At 41.0% G+C, this 12,200-nt stretch overlaps 1 protein-coding gene across 1 annotated transcript; it reads right to left on the reverse strand.

The window, feature by feature from the left end:
• Window positions 1-1,891: 1,891 nt before the first annotated feature.
• Window positions 1,892-8,888, reverse strand: SMIM26 (small integral membrane protein 26). The gene is made up of 2 exons (XM_072140643.1): window positions 8,647-8,888; window positions 1,892-2,285 (listed from the first exon to the last, which is right to left on the reverse strand). Exons 1-2 carry the CDS (start codon window positions 8,837-8,839, stop codon window positions 2,116-2,118), a joined length of 363 nt encoding a protein of 120 aa, XP_071996744.1. The 5' UTR covers window positions 8,840-8,888; the 3' UTR covers window positions 1,892-2,115.
• Between the last annotated feature and the right edge of the window lie 3,312 nt (window positions 8,889-12,200).

A 12,200-nucleotide genomic window follows, 5' to 3' on the forward strand; every position in this document is an offset into this window, starting at 1 on the left:
AATATAAAAAATGTAATAAAAAGTGATCAAAATGATTTTGCAAAAAATTACATCACCCACAGCTCCGAAGATGGCAAAATTAAGAATTTTTTTTTTTGTGCAAGAAGTTTTAACTTTTGTAAATATATGAAAACATAAAACCTGTACAAATGTGTTATGCCCTTGATCGTACTGACCCAAAGAATAAGTTAGACCTGTCATTTGGGATGCACAGTGAAAGCTGTAAAATCAAAGCCCACAAGAAAATAAAGCAATCGCATTCTTTCACCACTTTCACACCAATTTTTCTCCCGCTTCCAAGTATGAGGCATGGAATATTAAATACTGTCACTAAGAAGTGCAATTTCTTACAAAACAATCCTTCATACAGATCTTAACAAGTTTTTTTTAAAAGAGGATTTTTGAAGGTGGGGGATTGAAAAATGAAACCGCAAAAACGGAAAAGGGCCTGGTTGTTAAGGGGTTAAAGATGTAATTTACATAAACTACTAAATTGATTTTTGTGGTTGATACCACCACTGTGCCTTGAAAGAAACAAAAACTAGAAGGCGTTACGCTGCCTGACAACATACTATCAATGGTTTCATAGATCAATTGCTGATGACAGGTTCCCTTTTAAATCTTTGGTTGTTTATCATTGCTGGGACAATTTATTTTTCACTACCTAAAATTTAATACTCAGAAATGTTATTTGTGTCCCCTTCAATCGATTATGAATATTAAGATTATAGCCAATTTGTGAGACGGATGCTGACAGATTCTGGAGAGGGATCAGTACTGGAAGTAAAGCAGGCAAGAGACAGGGCCATGTGGTACGGCAGCGCTGCCCACCTACTGTACAGTTACAGAGAAGAGATACGGAATGACTGATAAGCTGTGATAAGAGGGTAAAATATAACAGTTTATATCTTTCTTTATGGCTTAACAATATTCCAATATTTTACTTTATGTATTTCTGTACTTGGGGTAAAGTGTTCATGGATAACCCCTCTGACCTCTATATGCAGCGCTGTATAAGGTAGTTTTGGCATAAAAATGGCATTTTATTTTTGTAGTAATTTGTAATAGTGTAAAATAGTTCACAGATGACCGTGCACATGCAAAATGTCTGTCACCTACATTTCGGAGCATTGTACATGACTAGAATTGCATGTAACCTGGGGTAATCGATCTGATTCTTTATGAACAATTATTAAATGGATATTCTGGATGTAATAAGTAAACGCCAAGGTTCTTATAACCAATTCATCCAGATATTATCCAGGAATAGAGAAAGATATGATCGTCATGATCATAATTATTATTATAAAGGAGTCCCCCCTTTTCAGAGCTGAGGAGTCTGGCTGCAGACTCCTCGGCTCTTGGCCCCCACCTTTGTGCTCCTGTACAGCTCCTCCCTCCTACTCCTTCACAGAGGTCACAGCCTGGTGAGCTGACATCAGTGGGAAAGGGAGGAGCTGTATTGGAGCACAAAGGTGGGGGCTGAGAGCTGAGGAGTCTAAAGCACAGTCAAGTCACATGTTGTTTTTTTAAATGCATCCAAACCAAAGCCCAAACCCTAGGACTACACAGAGGATTCTGTCAGGGTGCAAGGTAAGTTATAACAGACAATTAAATTGTAATGCCAATCCTTAGAGAAGTAGAAAGGCATATTTGCACTGCATCTGTAAATGGGCTTCTGTAACCTTTCTTTTGTGAAAATGAGGTCCCTGGTGACCTTTAAAACGCAAACCCACCCCAAATTGTCTTGAAAAACGTATAATTAAAGTGAATGTTGAGTAACAAAACAAGAAAAACAAATATCTTGCGGCTTACCTATGGTTCTGCCCGCAGCATAATACAGTAGCATTGTAGTGTATGGGACTGATGAGAAACCCATACACACAACATAGAAAATAAATCTCCTTTATTCTGCAGATTATTTATCCCAGGCATATCAGTGGCCTTTGCAAAGCAATGTTGAACGCAACCCACTTGCCAAAGGGGTTACTAATCCGTCTCCATTTTTTTCACAGTGAAGTTTCACTCCAAAAATTTGCATAGCACTTAATAAATAATCAGACACGGTGAGAACTATATTAAATAAATGTATTAATCACACAAATGTTCAGTCCATTAGTTTTCTGAAGATCCACTGTCAGACGTCTTGTTACTTGATGTAAAATACTCGTATATTTTGGTGCTGAAAGGTACTTGGTTTTCTCTATACTTAACGGAGGTTGAAATTTCGAACCTCTGCTTTCTTTTCTCAACTGGATCATCTTCTATAACAGGAAATTCCTCATCTGTTAAGGGGAAGAAGAGGTTATTATAGGGTTATAATAACAGCACTACATTTGGATTAACTTGACAAACATTCAGCTTCACTGATGTTCTTTGTATAGTAAATGTATTATATTAACTAGTCTATGAGATCTCTGCTTGCAGTCAGTAAATAAGAACTTTCTTTTAAAAAACCAGGACGATTTCTAAAGGATAAAGAGTCATTTTATCTGAGAAGCTTCTTCTCTCTGATCAGGTTGTTATCCTGTAACCTGTAGATAGCCTTGGTACAAACCCTTTAACTAAAGTTCATTGAGGTACTGAGGTACTTGGTTCCTTCTAATTATGTGACTGTACTGTGACTATATAGAGCTGCAGGTATAATATAATCTCCAGCAGTGTGCACTGTAACTATATAGAGCTGCAGGTATAATATAATCTCCAGCAGTGTGCACTGTGACTATATTATACCTGCAGCTGTATATAATCTCCAGCAGTGTGCGCTGTGACTATATAGAGCTGCAGGTATAATATAATCTCCAGCAGTGTGCGCTGTGACTATATAGAGCTGCAGGTATAATATAATCTCCAGCAGTGTGCACTGTGACTATATAGAGCTGCAGGTATAATATAATCTCCAGCAGTGTGCACTGTGACTATATTATACCTGCAGCTGTATATAATCTCCAGCAGTGTGCACTGTGACTATTTATACCTGCAGCTCTATATAATCTCCAGCAGTGTGCGCTGTGACTATATACAGCTGCAGGTATAATATAATCTCCAGCAGTGTGTACTGTGACTATATACAGCTGCAGGTATAATATAATCTCCAGCAGTGTGCGCTGTGACTATATAGAGCTGCAGGTATAATATAGTCTCCAGCAGTGTGCACTGTGACTATATAGAGCTGCAGGTATAATATAATCTCCAGCAGTGTGCACTGTGACTATATAGAGCTGCAGGTATAATATAATCTCCAGCAGTGTGCACTGTGACTATATTATACCTGCAGCTGTATATAATCTCCAGCAGTGTGCGCTGTGACTATTTATACCTGCAGCTCTATATAATCTCCAGCAGTGTGCGCTGTGACTATATACAGCTGCAGGTATAATATCATCTCCAGCAGTGTGTACTGTGACTATATACAGCTGCAGGTATAATATAATCTCCAGCAGTCTGTACTGTGACTATATACAGCTGCAGGTATAATATAATCTCCAGCAGTGTGCGCTGTGACTATATAGAGCTGCAGGTATAATATAATCTCCAGCAGTCTGCACTGTGACTATATACAGCTGCAGGTATAATATAATCTCCAGCAGTCTGTACTGTGACTATATAGAGCTGCAGGTATAATATAATCTCCAGCAGTGTGCACTGTGACTATATTATACCTGCAGCTGTATATAATCTCCAGCAGTGTGCGCTGTGACTATATAGAGCTGCAGGTATAATATAATCTCCAGCAGTGTGCGCTGTGACTATATACAGCTGCAGGTATAATATAATCTCCAGCAGTGTGTACTGTGACTATATACAGCTGCAGGTATAATATAATCTCCAGCAGTCTGTACTGTGACTATATACAGCTGCAGGTTAATATAATCTCCAGCAGTGTGCGCTGTGACTATATAGAGCTGCAGGTATAATATAATCTCCAGCAGTCTGTACTGTGACTATATACAGCTGCAGGTATAATATAATCTCCAGCAGTGTGCACTGTGACTATATACAGCTGCAGGTATAATATAATCTCCAGCAGTGTGCACTGTGACTATATACAGCTGCAGGTATAATATAATCTCCAGCAGTGTGCACTGTGACTATATACAGCTGCAGGTATAATATAATCACCAGCAGTGTGCACTGTGACTATATACAGCTGCAGGTATAATATAATCTCCAGCAGTCTGTACTGTGACTATATAGAGCTGCAGGTATAATATAATCTCCAGCAGTCTGTACTGTGACTATATAGAGCTGCAGGTATAATATAATCTCCAGCAGTCTGTACTGTGACTATATAGAGCTGCAGGTATAATATAATCTCCAGCAGTGTGCGCTGTGACTATATAGAGCTGCAGGTATAATATAATCTCCAGCAGTGTGCGCTGTGACTATATAGAGCTGCAGGTATAATATAATCTCCAGCAGTGTGCGCTGTGACTATATAGAGCTGCAGGTATAATATAATCTCCAGCAGTGTGCACTGTGACTATATAGAGCTGCAGGTATAATATAATCTCCAGCAGTGTGCACTGTGACTATATTATACCTGCAGCTGTATATAATCTCCAGCAGTGTGCGCTGTGACTATATAGAGCTGCAGGTATAATATAATCTCCAGCAGTGTGCGCTGTGACTATATAGAGCTGCAGGTATAATATAATCTCCAGCAGTGTGCGCTGTGACTATATAGAGCTGCAGGTATAATATAATCTCCAGCAGTGTGCACTGTGACTATATAGAGCTGCAGGTATAATATAATCTCCAGCAGTGTGCACTGTGACTATATTATACCTGCAGCTGTATATAATCTCCAGCAGTGTGCACTGTGACTATTTATACCTGCAGCTCTATATAATCTCCAGCAGTGTGCGCTGTGACTATATACAGCTGCAGGTATAATATAGTCTCCAGCAGTGTGCACTGTGACTATATAGAGCTGCAGGTATAATATAATCTCCAGCAGTGTGCACTGTGACTATATAGAGCTGCAGGTATAATATAATCTCCAGCAGTGTGCGCTGTGACTATTTATACCTGCAGCTCTATATAATCTCCAGCAGTGTGCGCTGTGACTATATACAGCTGCAGGTATAATATAATCTCCATCAGTCTGTACTGTGACTATATACAGCTGCAGGTATAATATAATCTCCAGCAGTGTGCGCTGTGACTATATACAGCTGCAGGTATAATATAATCTCCAGCAGTCTGCACTGTGACTATATACAGCTGCAGGTATAATATAATCTCCAGCAGTCTGTACTGTGACTATATAGAGCTGCAGGTATAATATAATCTCCAGCAGTGTGCACTGTGACTATATAGAGCTGCAGGTATAATATAATCTCCAGCAGTGTGCACTGTGACTATATACAGCTGCAGGTATAATATAATCTCCAGCAGTCTGTACTGTGACTATATACAGCTGCATGTATAATATAATCTCCAGCAGTGTGCACTGTGACTATATACAGCTGCAGGTATAATATAATCTCCAGCAGTGTGCACTGTGACTATATAGAGCTGCAGGTATAATATAATCTCCAGCAGTGTGCACTGTGACTATATACAGCTGCAGGTATAATATAATCTCCAGCAGTGTGCACTGTGACTATATACAGCTGCAGGTATAATATAATCTCCAGCAGTCTGTACTGTGACTATATACAGCTGCAGGTATAATATAATCTCCAGCAGTGTGCGCTGTGACTATATAGAGCTGCAGGTATAATATAATCTCCAGCAGTGTGCACTGTGACTATATACAGCTGCAGGTATAATATAATCTCCAGCAGTCTGTACTGTGACTATATACAGCTGCAGGTATAATATAATCTCCAGCAGTGTGCGCTGTGACTATATAGAGCTGCAGGTATAATATAATCTCCAGCAGTGTGCACTGTGACTATATACAGCTGCAGGTATAATATAATCTCCAGCAGTGTGCACTGTGACTATATAGAGCTGCAGGTATAATATAATCTCCAGCAGTTTGCACTGTGACTATATACAGCTGCAGGTATAATATAATCTCCAGCAGTCTGTACTGTGACTATATAGAGCTGCAGGTATAATATAATCTCCAGCAGTGTGCGCTGTGACTATATAGAGCTCCAGGTATAATATAATCTCCAGCAGTGTGCACTGTGACTATATACAGCTGCAGGTATAATATAATCTCCAGCAGTCTGTACTGTGACTATATACAGCTGCAGGTATAATATAATCTCCAGCAGTGTGCACTGTGACTATATAGAGCTGCAGGTATAATATAATCTCCAGCAGTGTGCACTGTGACTATATAGAGCTGCAGGTATAATATAATCTCCAGCAGTGTGCGCTGTGACTATATACAGCTGCAGGTATAATATAATCTCCAGCAGTGTGTACTGTGACTATATACAGCTGCAGGTATAATATAATCTCCAGCAGTCTGTACTGTGACTATATACAGCTGCAGGTATAATATAATCTCCAGCAGTGTGCGCTGTGACTATATAGAGCTGCAGGTATAATATAATCTCCAGCAGTGTGCACTGTGACTATATACAGCTGCAGGTATAATATAATCTCCAGCAGTCTGTACTGTGACTATATACAGCTGCAGGTATAATATAATCTCCAGCAGTGTGCACTGTGACTATATACAGCTGCAGGTATAATATAATCTCCAGCAGTGTGCGCTGTGACTATATAGAGCTGCAGGTATAATATAATCTCCAGCAGTGTGCACTGTGACTATATAGAGCTGCAGGTATAATATAATCTCCAGCAGTGTGCACTGTGACTATATACAGCTGCAGGTATAATATAATCTCCAGCAGTCTGTACTGTGACTATATAGAGCTGCAGGTATAATATAATCTCCAGCAGTGTGCGCTGTGACTATATACAGCTGCAGGTATAATATAATCTCCAGCAGTCTGTACTGTGACTATATACAGCTGCAGGTATAATATAATCTCCAGCAGTGTGCACTGTGACTATATTATACCTGCAGCTGTATATAATCTCCAGCAGTGTGCGCTGTGACTATTTATACCTGCAGCTCTATATAATCTCCAGCAGTGTGCGCTGTGACTATATACAGCTGCAGGTATAATATCAGCTCCAGCAGTGTGTACTGTGACTATATACAGCTGCAGGTATAATATTACCTCCAGCAGTACTGTGACTATATACAGCTGCAGGTATAATATAATCTCCAGCAGTGTGCGCTGTGACTATATACAGCTGCAGGTATAATATAATCTCCAGCAGTGTGCGCTGTGACTATATACAGCTGCAGGTATAATATAATCTCCAGCAGTGTGCACTGTGACTATATACAGCTGCAGGTATAATATAATCTCCAGCAGTGTGCGCTGTGACTATATACAGCTGCAGGTATAATATAATCTCCAGCAGTCTGTACTGTGACTATATACAGCTGCAGGTATAATATAATCTCCAGCAGTCTGTACTGTGACTATATACAGCTGCAGGTATAATATAATCTCCAGCAGTCTGTACTGTGACTATATACAGCTGCAGGTATAATATAATCTCCAGCAGTGTGCGCTGTGACTATATAGAGCTGCAGGTATAATATAATCTCCAGCAGTGTGCGCTGTGACTATATAGAGCTGCAGGTATAATATAATCTCCAGCAGTGTGCGCTGTGACTATATAGAGCTGCAGGTATAATATAATCTCCAGCAGTGTGCGCTGTGACTATATAGAGCTGCAGGTATAATATAATCTCCAGCAGTGTGCACTATGACTATATAGAGCTGCAGGTATAATATAATCTCCAGCAGTGTGCGCTGTGACTATATACAGCTGCAGGTATAATATAATCTCCAGCAGTGTGCACTGTGACTATATACAGCTGCAGGTATAATATAATCTCCAGCAGTCTGTACTGTGAGTATATACAGCTGCAGGTATAATATAATCTCCAGCAGTACTGTGAGTATATACAGCTGCAGGTATAATATAATCTCCAGCAGTACTGTGAGTATATACAGCTGCAGGTATAATATAATCTCCAGCAGTACTGTGAGTATATACAGCTGCAGGTATAATATAATCTCCAGCAGTACTGTGAGTATATACACCTGCAGGTATAATATAATCTCCAGCAGTGTGCGCTGTGACTATATAGAGCTGCAGGTATAATATTATCTCCAGCAGTGTGCACTGTGACTATATAGAGCTGCAGGTATAATATTATCTCCAGCAGTGTGCACTGTGACTATATAGAGCTGCAGGTATAATATAATCTCCAGCAGTGTGCACTGTGACTATATACAGCTGCAGGTATAATATAATCTCCAGCAGTGTGCACTGTGACTATATACAGCTGCAGGTATAATATAATCTCCAGCAGTGTGCACTGTGACTATATACAGCTGCAGGTATAATATAATCTCCAGCAGTACTGTGAGTATATACAACCGGCAGGTATAATATAATGTGCAGCAGTACTGTGACTATATACAGCTGCAGGTATAATATAATGTGCAGCAGTCTATACTGTGACTATATACACCTGCAGGTATAAGGTAGATCTTGGCCAGTTGTGAGATTGCCGTGCGCTCCCTCCTCCCGCCGCCAGGTGTCGCTATCTACTATACGCCTGGTGAAGGGAATGCGCTGGAAAGTCACCTGCTTTGGGGCGCTGGAATGTGTCCTTCTTCGTCCACTCCATGAAGGCCACGAAGCCGATCATGCTCCACACGCTGAGGGCGTACGTCAGGGCCATACGGCTGCGCCAGTTCTCTCCGCTGGTGGGGCGCCAGAATGCGAGGCGCCTGACCTCTGTAGTGTGGATCCTCAGCACATGCCCTAACCTCACCATGACTGCACAGCACAGGAAGCCGGGACGGGCCCATGTGCCAATCAGGTGCGCGCAAATAATCACGTGATAACGACATCCTGGCATGACAGGGACATAGGGAGATGCGAGAGCGCGCGTCATTACACAGCGCCACCACTAGAGGGAGCACGAAACATGCATAATTATACGGCGGTCTATAGGAGCCATGTAACTGTGTAAGGAGAAACCCCTCCACATAATAAAAATTAACTATTCTCTTAAATGTTTTGATTATACAGCACCAGGTAGTGTTACACATGTGGATTTTAGCCAAGTGCATTCAGCCCAACATTAGGGACAAGAGAAATAAAAGTTGTAATGTGTGCCTCACCTCTAGTGTGCCCAAAAAGTGTAATATCCCCTTCTTACTGGCCCCACACTAGAAAATGTTCCCTTACAATGCCTCCCACCAATATAACTCTACTATATATACTATATTTAGGGTGATGCCACACATGGCGTTTTGAAACCATTTCAAATCCGTTTTTGGCCTGTTTTTAAGCAAAACACATGCTTTTTGCTTAAAAATGGATTCAAAACTGGTTCAAAACGCCATGTATGGCATCACCCTTATACCCGCTTTCTTGTATTGTACTACTCCCCTTTTCCTGGAATAACACTCCTCTCGTTTCTTCTCTTCCGTGGCTTTGTGTGGGCCGTGATGTCATCACACCGCGCCTGCCAGGCTCCTCCGCCACCCACAGCAGAGGCACCGAGGTCATTCTCATTTTCACATTGGAGTTTCACATTGGAGTGCGGGCTGAGCTGTTGTTATGCATCTGTTGTATTTTGTCTCCGTTTTGACTCCTCTTCCACAAAATTTAAAAAAAAACCGATTGTTTAACATTGCTTTGAAAACATAGAGGCTCATTCAGATGGACGTTTCCAAGATCCACATGCTATACGTTTTTTTTGGGTTTTTTGGATGGATAACAGACCCATTGATTCCAATGTGTCCATTTACATGTCACGGATCTGCAGACAGTGAGAAAATTATTGCAGCATGCACCACGGACCTCTACAGAAGTCAATGGATCCGCAGGCGGAAAAAAAAAAGGCACACAGGTGATATCTGTATTTTTTCCACAGACAATGGATCGGTGAAAAAAAAAACAAGTCAATGTGAAATCCCCCATTAAAAACAATGGGGCAGATTTATCAAGATGTCTGAAAGTCAGAATATTTCTAGTTGCCCATGGCAACCAACCACAGCTCCCTTTTAAAATATTCATGAGCACTGGTAAAATGAAAGCTGAGCTGTGATTGGTTGCCATCGGCAACTAGAAATATTCTGACCGCTTGATAAATCTGCCCCATGGTCTTTGTAAGGGTGATGCCACATCCTGTTTTCAGTCCCTTAAAAAACAGATCCGTTTTGACCATTTATCATGCATTTGGCTGTTTATCTATTAAGATAAACAGGTTCTAAACAGCCAAACCCATGGTAAACAGTCACAAACGTATGTGCTTTTATCATTTGTACCTGACAAAGGTTTGGGATTTTAACCAAATCACTTGCATCCCTCACTACCATGGAGCAGCAACTTTTTTTCCATCCTGGAGAAATATTTTTTCCTTGTATCAACTAATAAAGAATCCAGGAAACGGTACCACTTATTTTATACAGTGCGACTGACCACTTATCATGATGGAGTGATTTCTGGCTGCCTTTTTAGTCAATGTTTTTGTAACCCTTTAATTATTTGTGTTCAAAACAGGAAAACACTTGTCCCACACAAGACGCCGTCACCAATCTTCTGTTGTCAGCCGCTTGTAGTGCTCTGTATCCAGTATGAAGTAGAAAGCTACACATGGTCTAGTGACCACCTATGGAGTACTTCATCAAAGCTCCCATTTTGGAAAAGTAAATAAAAGTTGATAGCGGATAACTACTCCGAGAGCATGTTACAAGATTCCCTGCAGGTTCTTGCAGATCAGGGGGTCAACAACCAAGCAAAGCAACAATCTGTATTTGGTACAATGGATGTAGGTGACGTACACTTACAATGGAGGAGGAGGAGCAGCTCCTGGTGTTCACGGTGTTCCCCCAGTTATATAATTGTCCTCAAATGGATACATCACCCTCCCAGAGGGTACGCTCAGGCGGGGCCAGGTATAGATGCAATACTTTGCATCTTTCCCCCATAGGTTATTATGGCCTCTACATCGCATAGCAGTAGGAACAGGATAGAAAGACATAGATAGCTGCATCTTTCTATCCTACGTTTCCCAGAGGATATGTATACTGTGGAGGAGGGGGGGATGCCTCTCTCTACCACAGTGATTTTCAATCTGTGTGCCGTGGCACACTAGTGTGCCGCGACACATGGTCGGGTGTGCCGCGGGGAAATTTCCCCAAACTATGGTGTCCCCTGTGTTTTGTTTCCCAGCAATGCGCAGTCACGGCCTCTTACAATCTAGGAGACGTGTACAATAACACATGCGCAAGCTTTGAACCTCGTGCGACAAAATGACGTCACCGAGGCCGTCGCAACATCCTGAGAGCGGAGAGAATCCCGCATTTGCCCACCGCCAAGGTAATGCCCACCAATAATGCTGACTATATGAGCTTTTGCCTGAGTATATAAACTGTTGGCAGAATACTCAGCATATGAGCTGGTACTTGTAGTACTCCAGCAGTATACTGCATATAACAATGAGAAATGTAAAATGAGAAATACTATAGTCATGTGGCTGGAGTACTACAAGTACCAGCGCATATGCTGAGTATACGAGCCTCATGGCCATAGTACTTCTCATTGTACCCCTTTATTTTGCAGTATATGAGCCACATAATAATCAGCACCATATACTAAAAACAGGGAGAAACTGAGAACTGTTGAGGAAGAGCTTCGTGTGTGTCTTTCCACCATTCCTGCCAGGATATCCCTTTTGTGTTTATCCAAACAGGCCCAGGTTTCACAATGAGTGAGTAAAATAAATTTAGAATCTATATTATTAACTATATGTATAATATGACTGTTTCAGTGTCATTTTGTGCTATTTTGGTTGGTGGTGTGCCCCAGGATTTTCTAAGTATAAAAAGTGTGCCGCAGCTCAAAAAAGGTTGAAAATCACTGCTCTACCAGTATGCGTCTATGGATACGCCCCCATGATTTATGGATTCAGCTGATGATCACATACCACAAGCTCTATATATTAGCAATAACTGCACGTAGGGTAGTTGAAATATCTCAAAGAGTGCAAAATGGACGTATTAGAAATGGCGCCGATGCAAAATATTTCCCAATGGTGTCCGTTTATTGGGAAGATAAAAATGGTGAACAACAAAGACTACACGTTTTGCACTTCAAGTTGAGTGCTTTTTCAGGTCTGTGTATAC

Source organism: Engystomops pustulosus, chromosome 3 (genome assembly GCF_040894005.1).
Source record: "Engystomops pustulosus chromosome 3, aEngPut4.maternal, whole genome shotgun sequence".
In the NCBI taxonomy this organism is placed as follows: domain Eukaryota; kingdom Metazoa; phylum Chordata; class Amphibia; order Anura; family Leptodactylidae; genus Engystomops; species Engystomops pustulosus.

What these genes read in the sequence shown, in the direction of transcription:
- SMIM26 (XM_072140643.1), bottom strand. Translation starts at nt 8,839, where the DNA reads ATGGTGAGGTTAGGGCATGTGCTGAGGATCCACACTACAGAGGTCAGG. An exon ending in ATTCCAGCGCCCCAAAGCAG is followed by an intron (nt 2,286 to 8,646) that starts GTGACTTTCCAG and finishes TCCCCTTAACAG; the next exon opens with ATGAGGAATTTCCTGTTATA.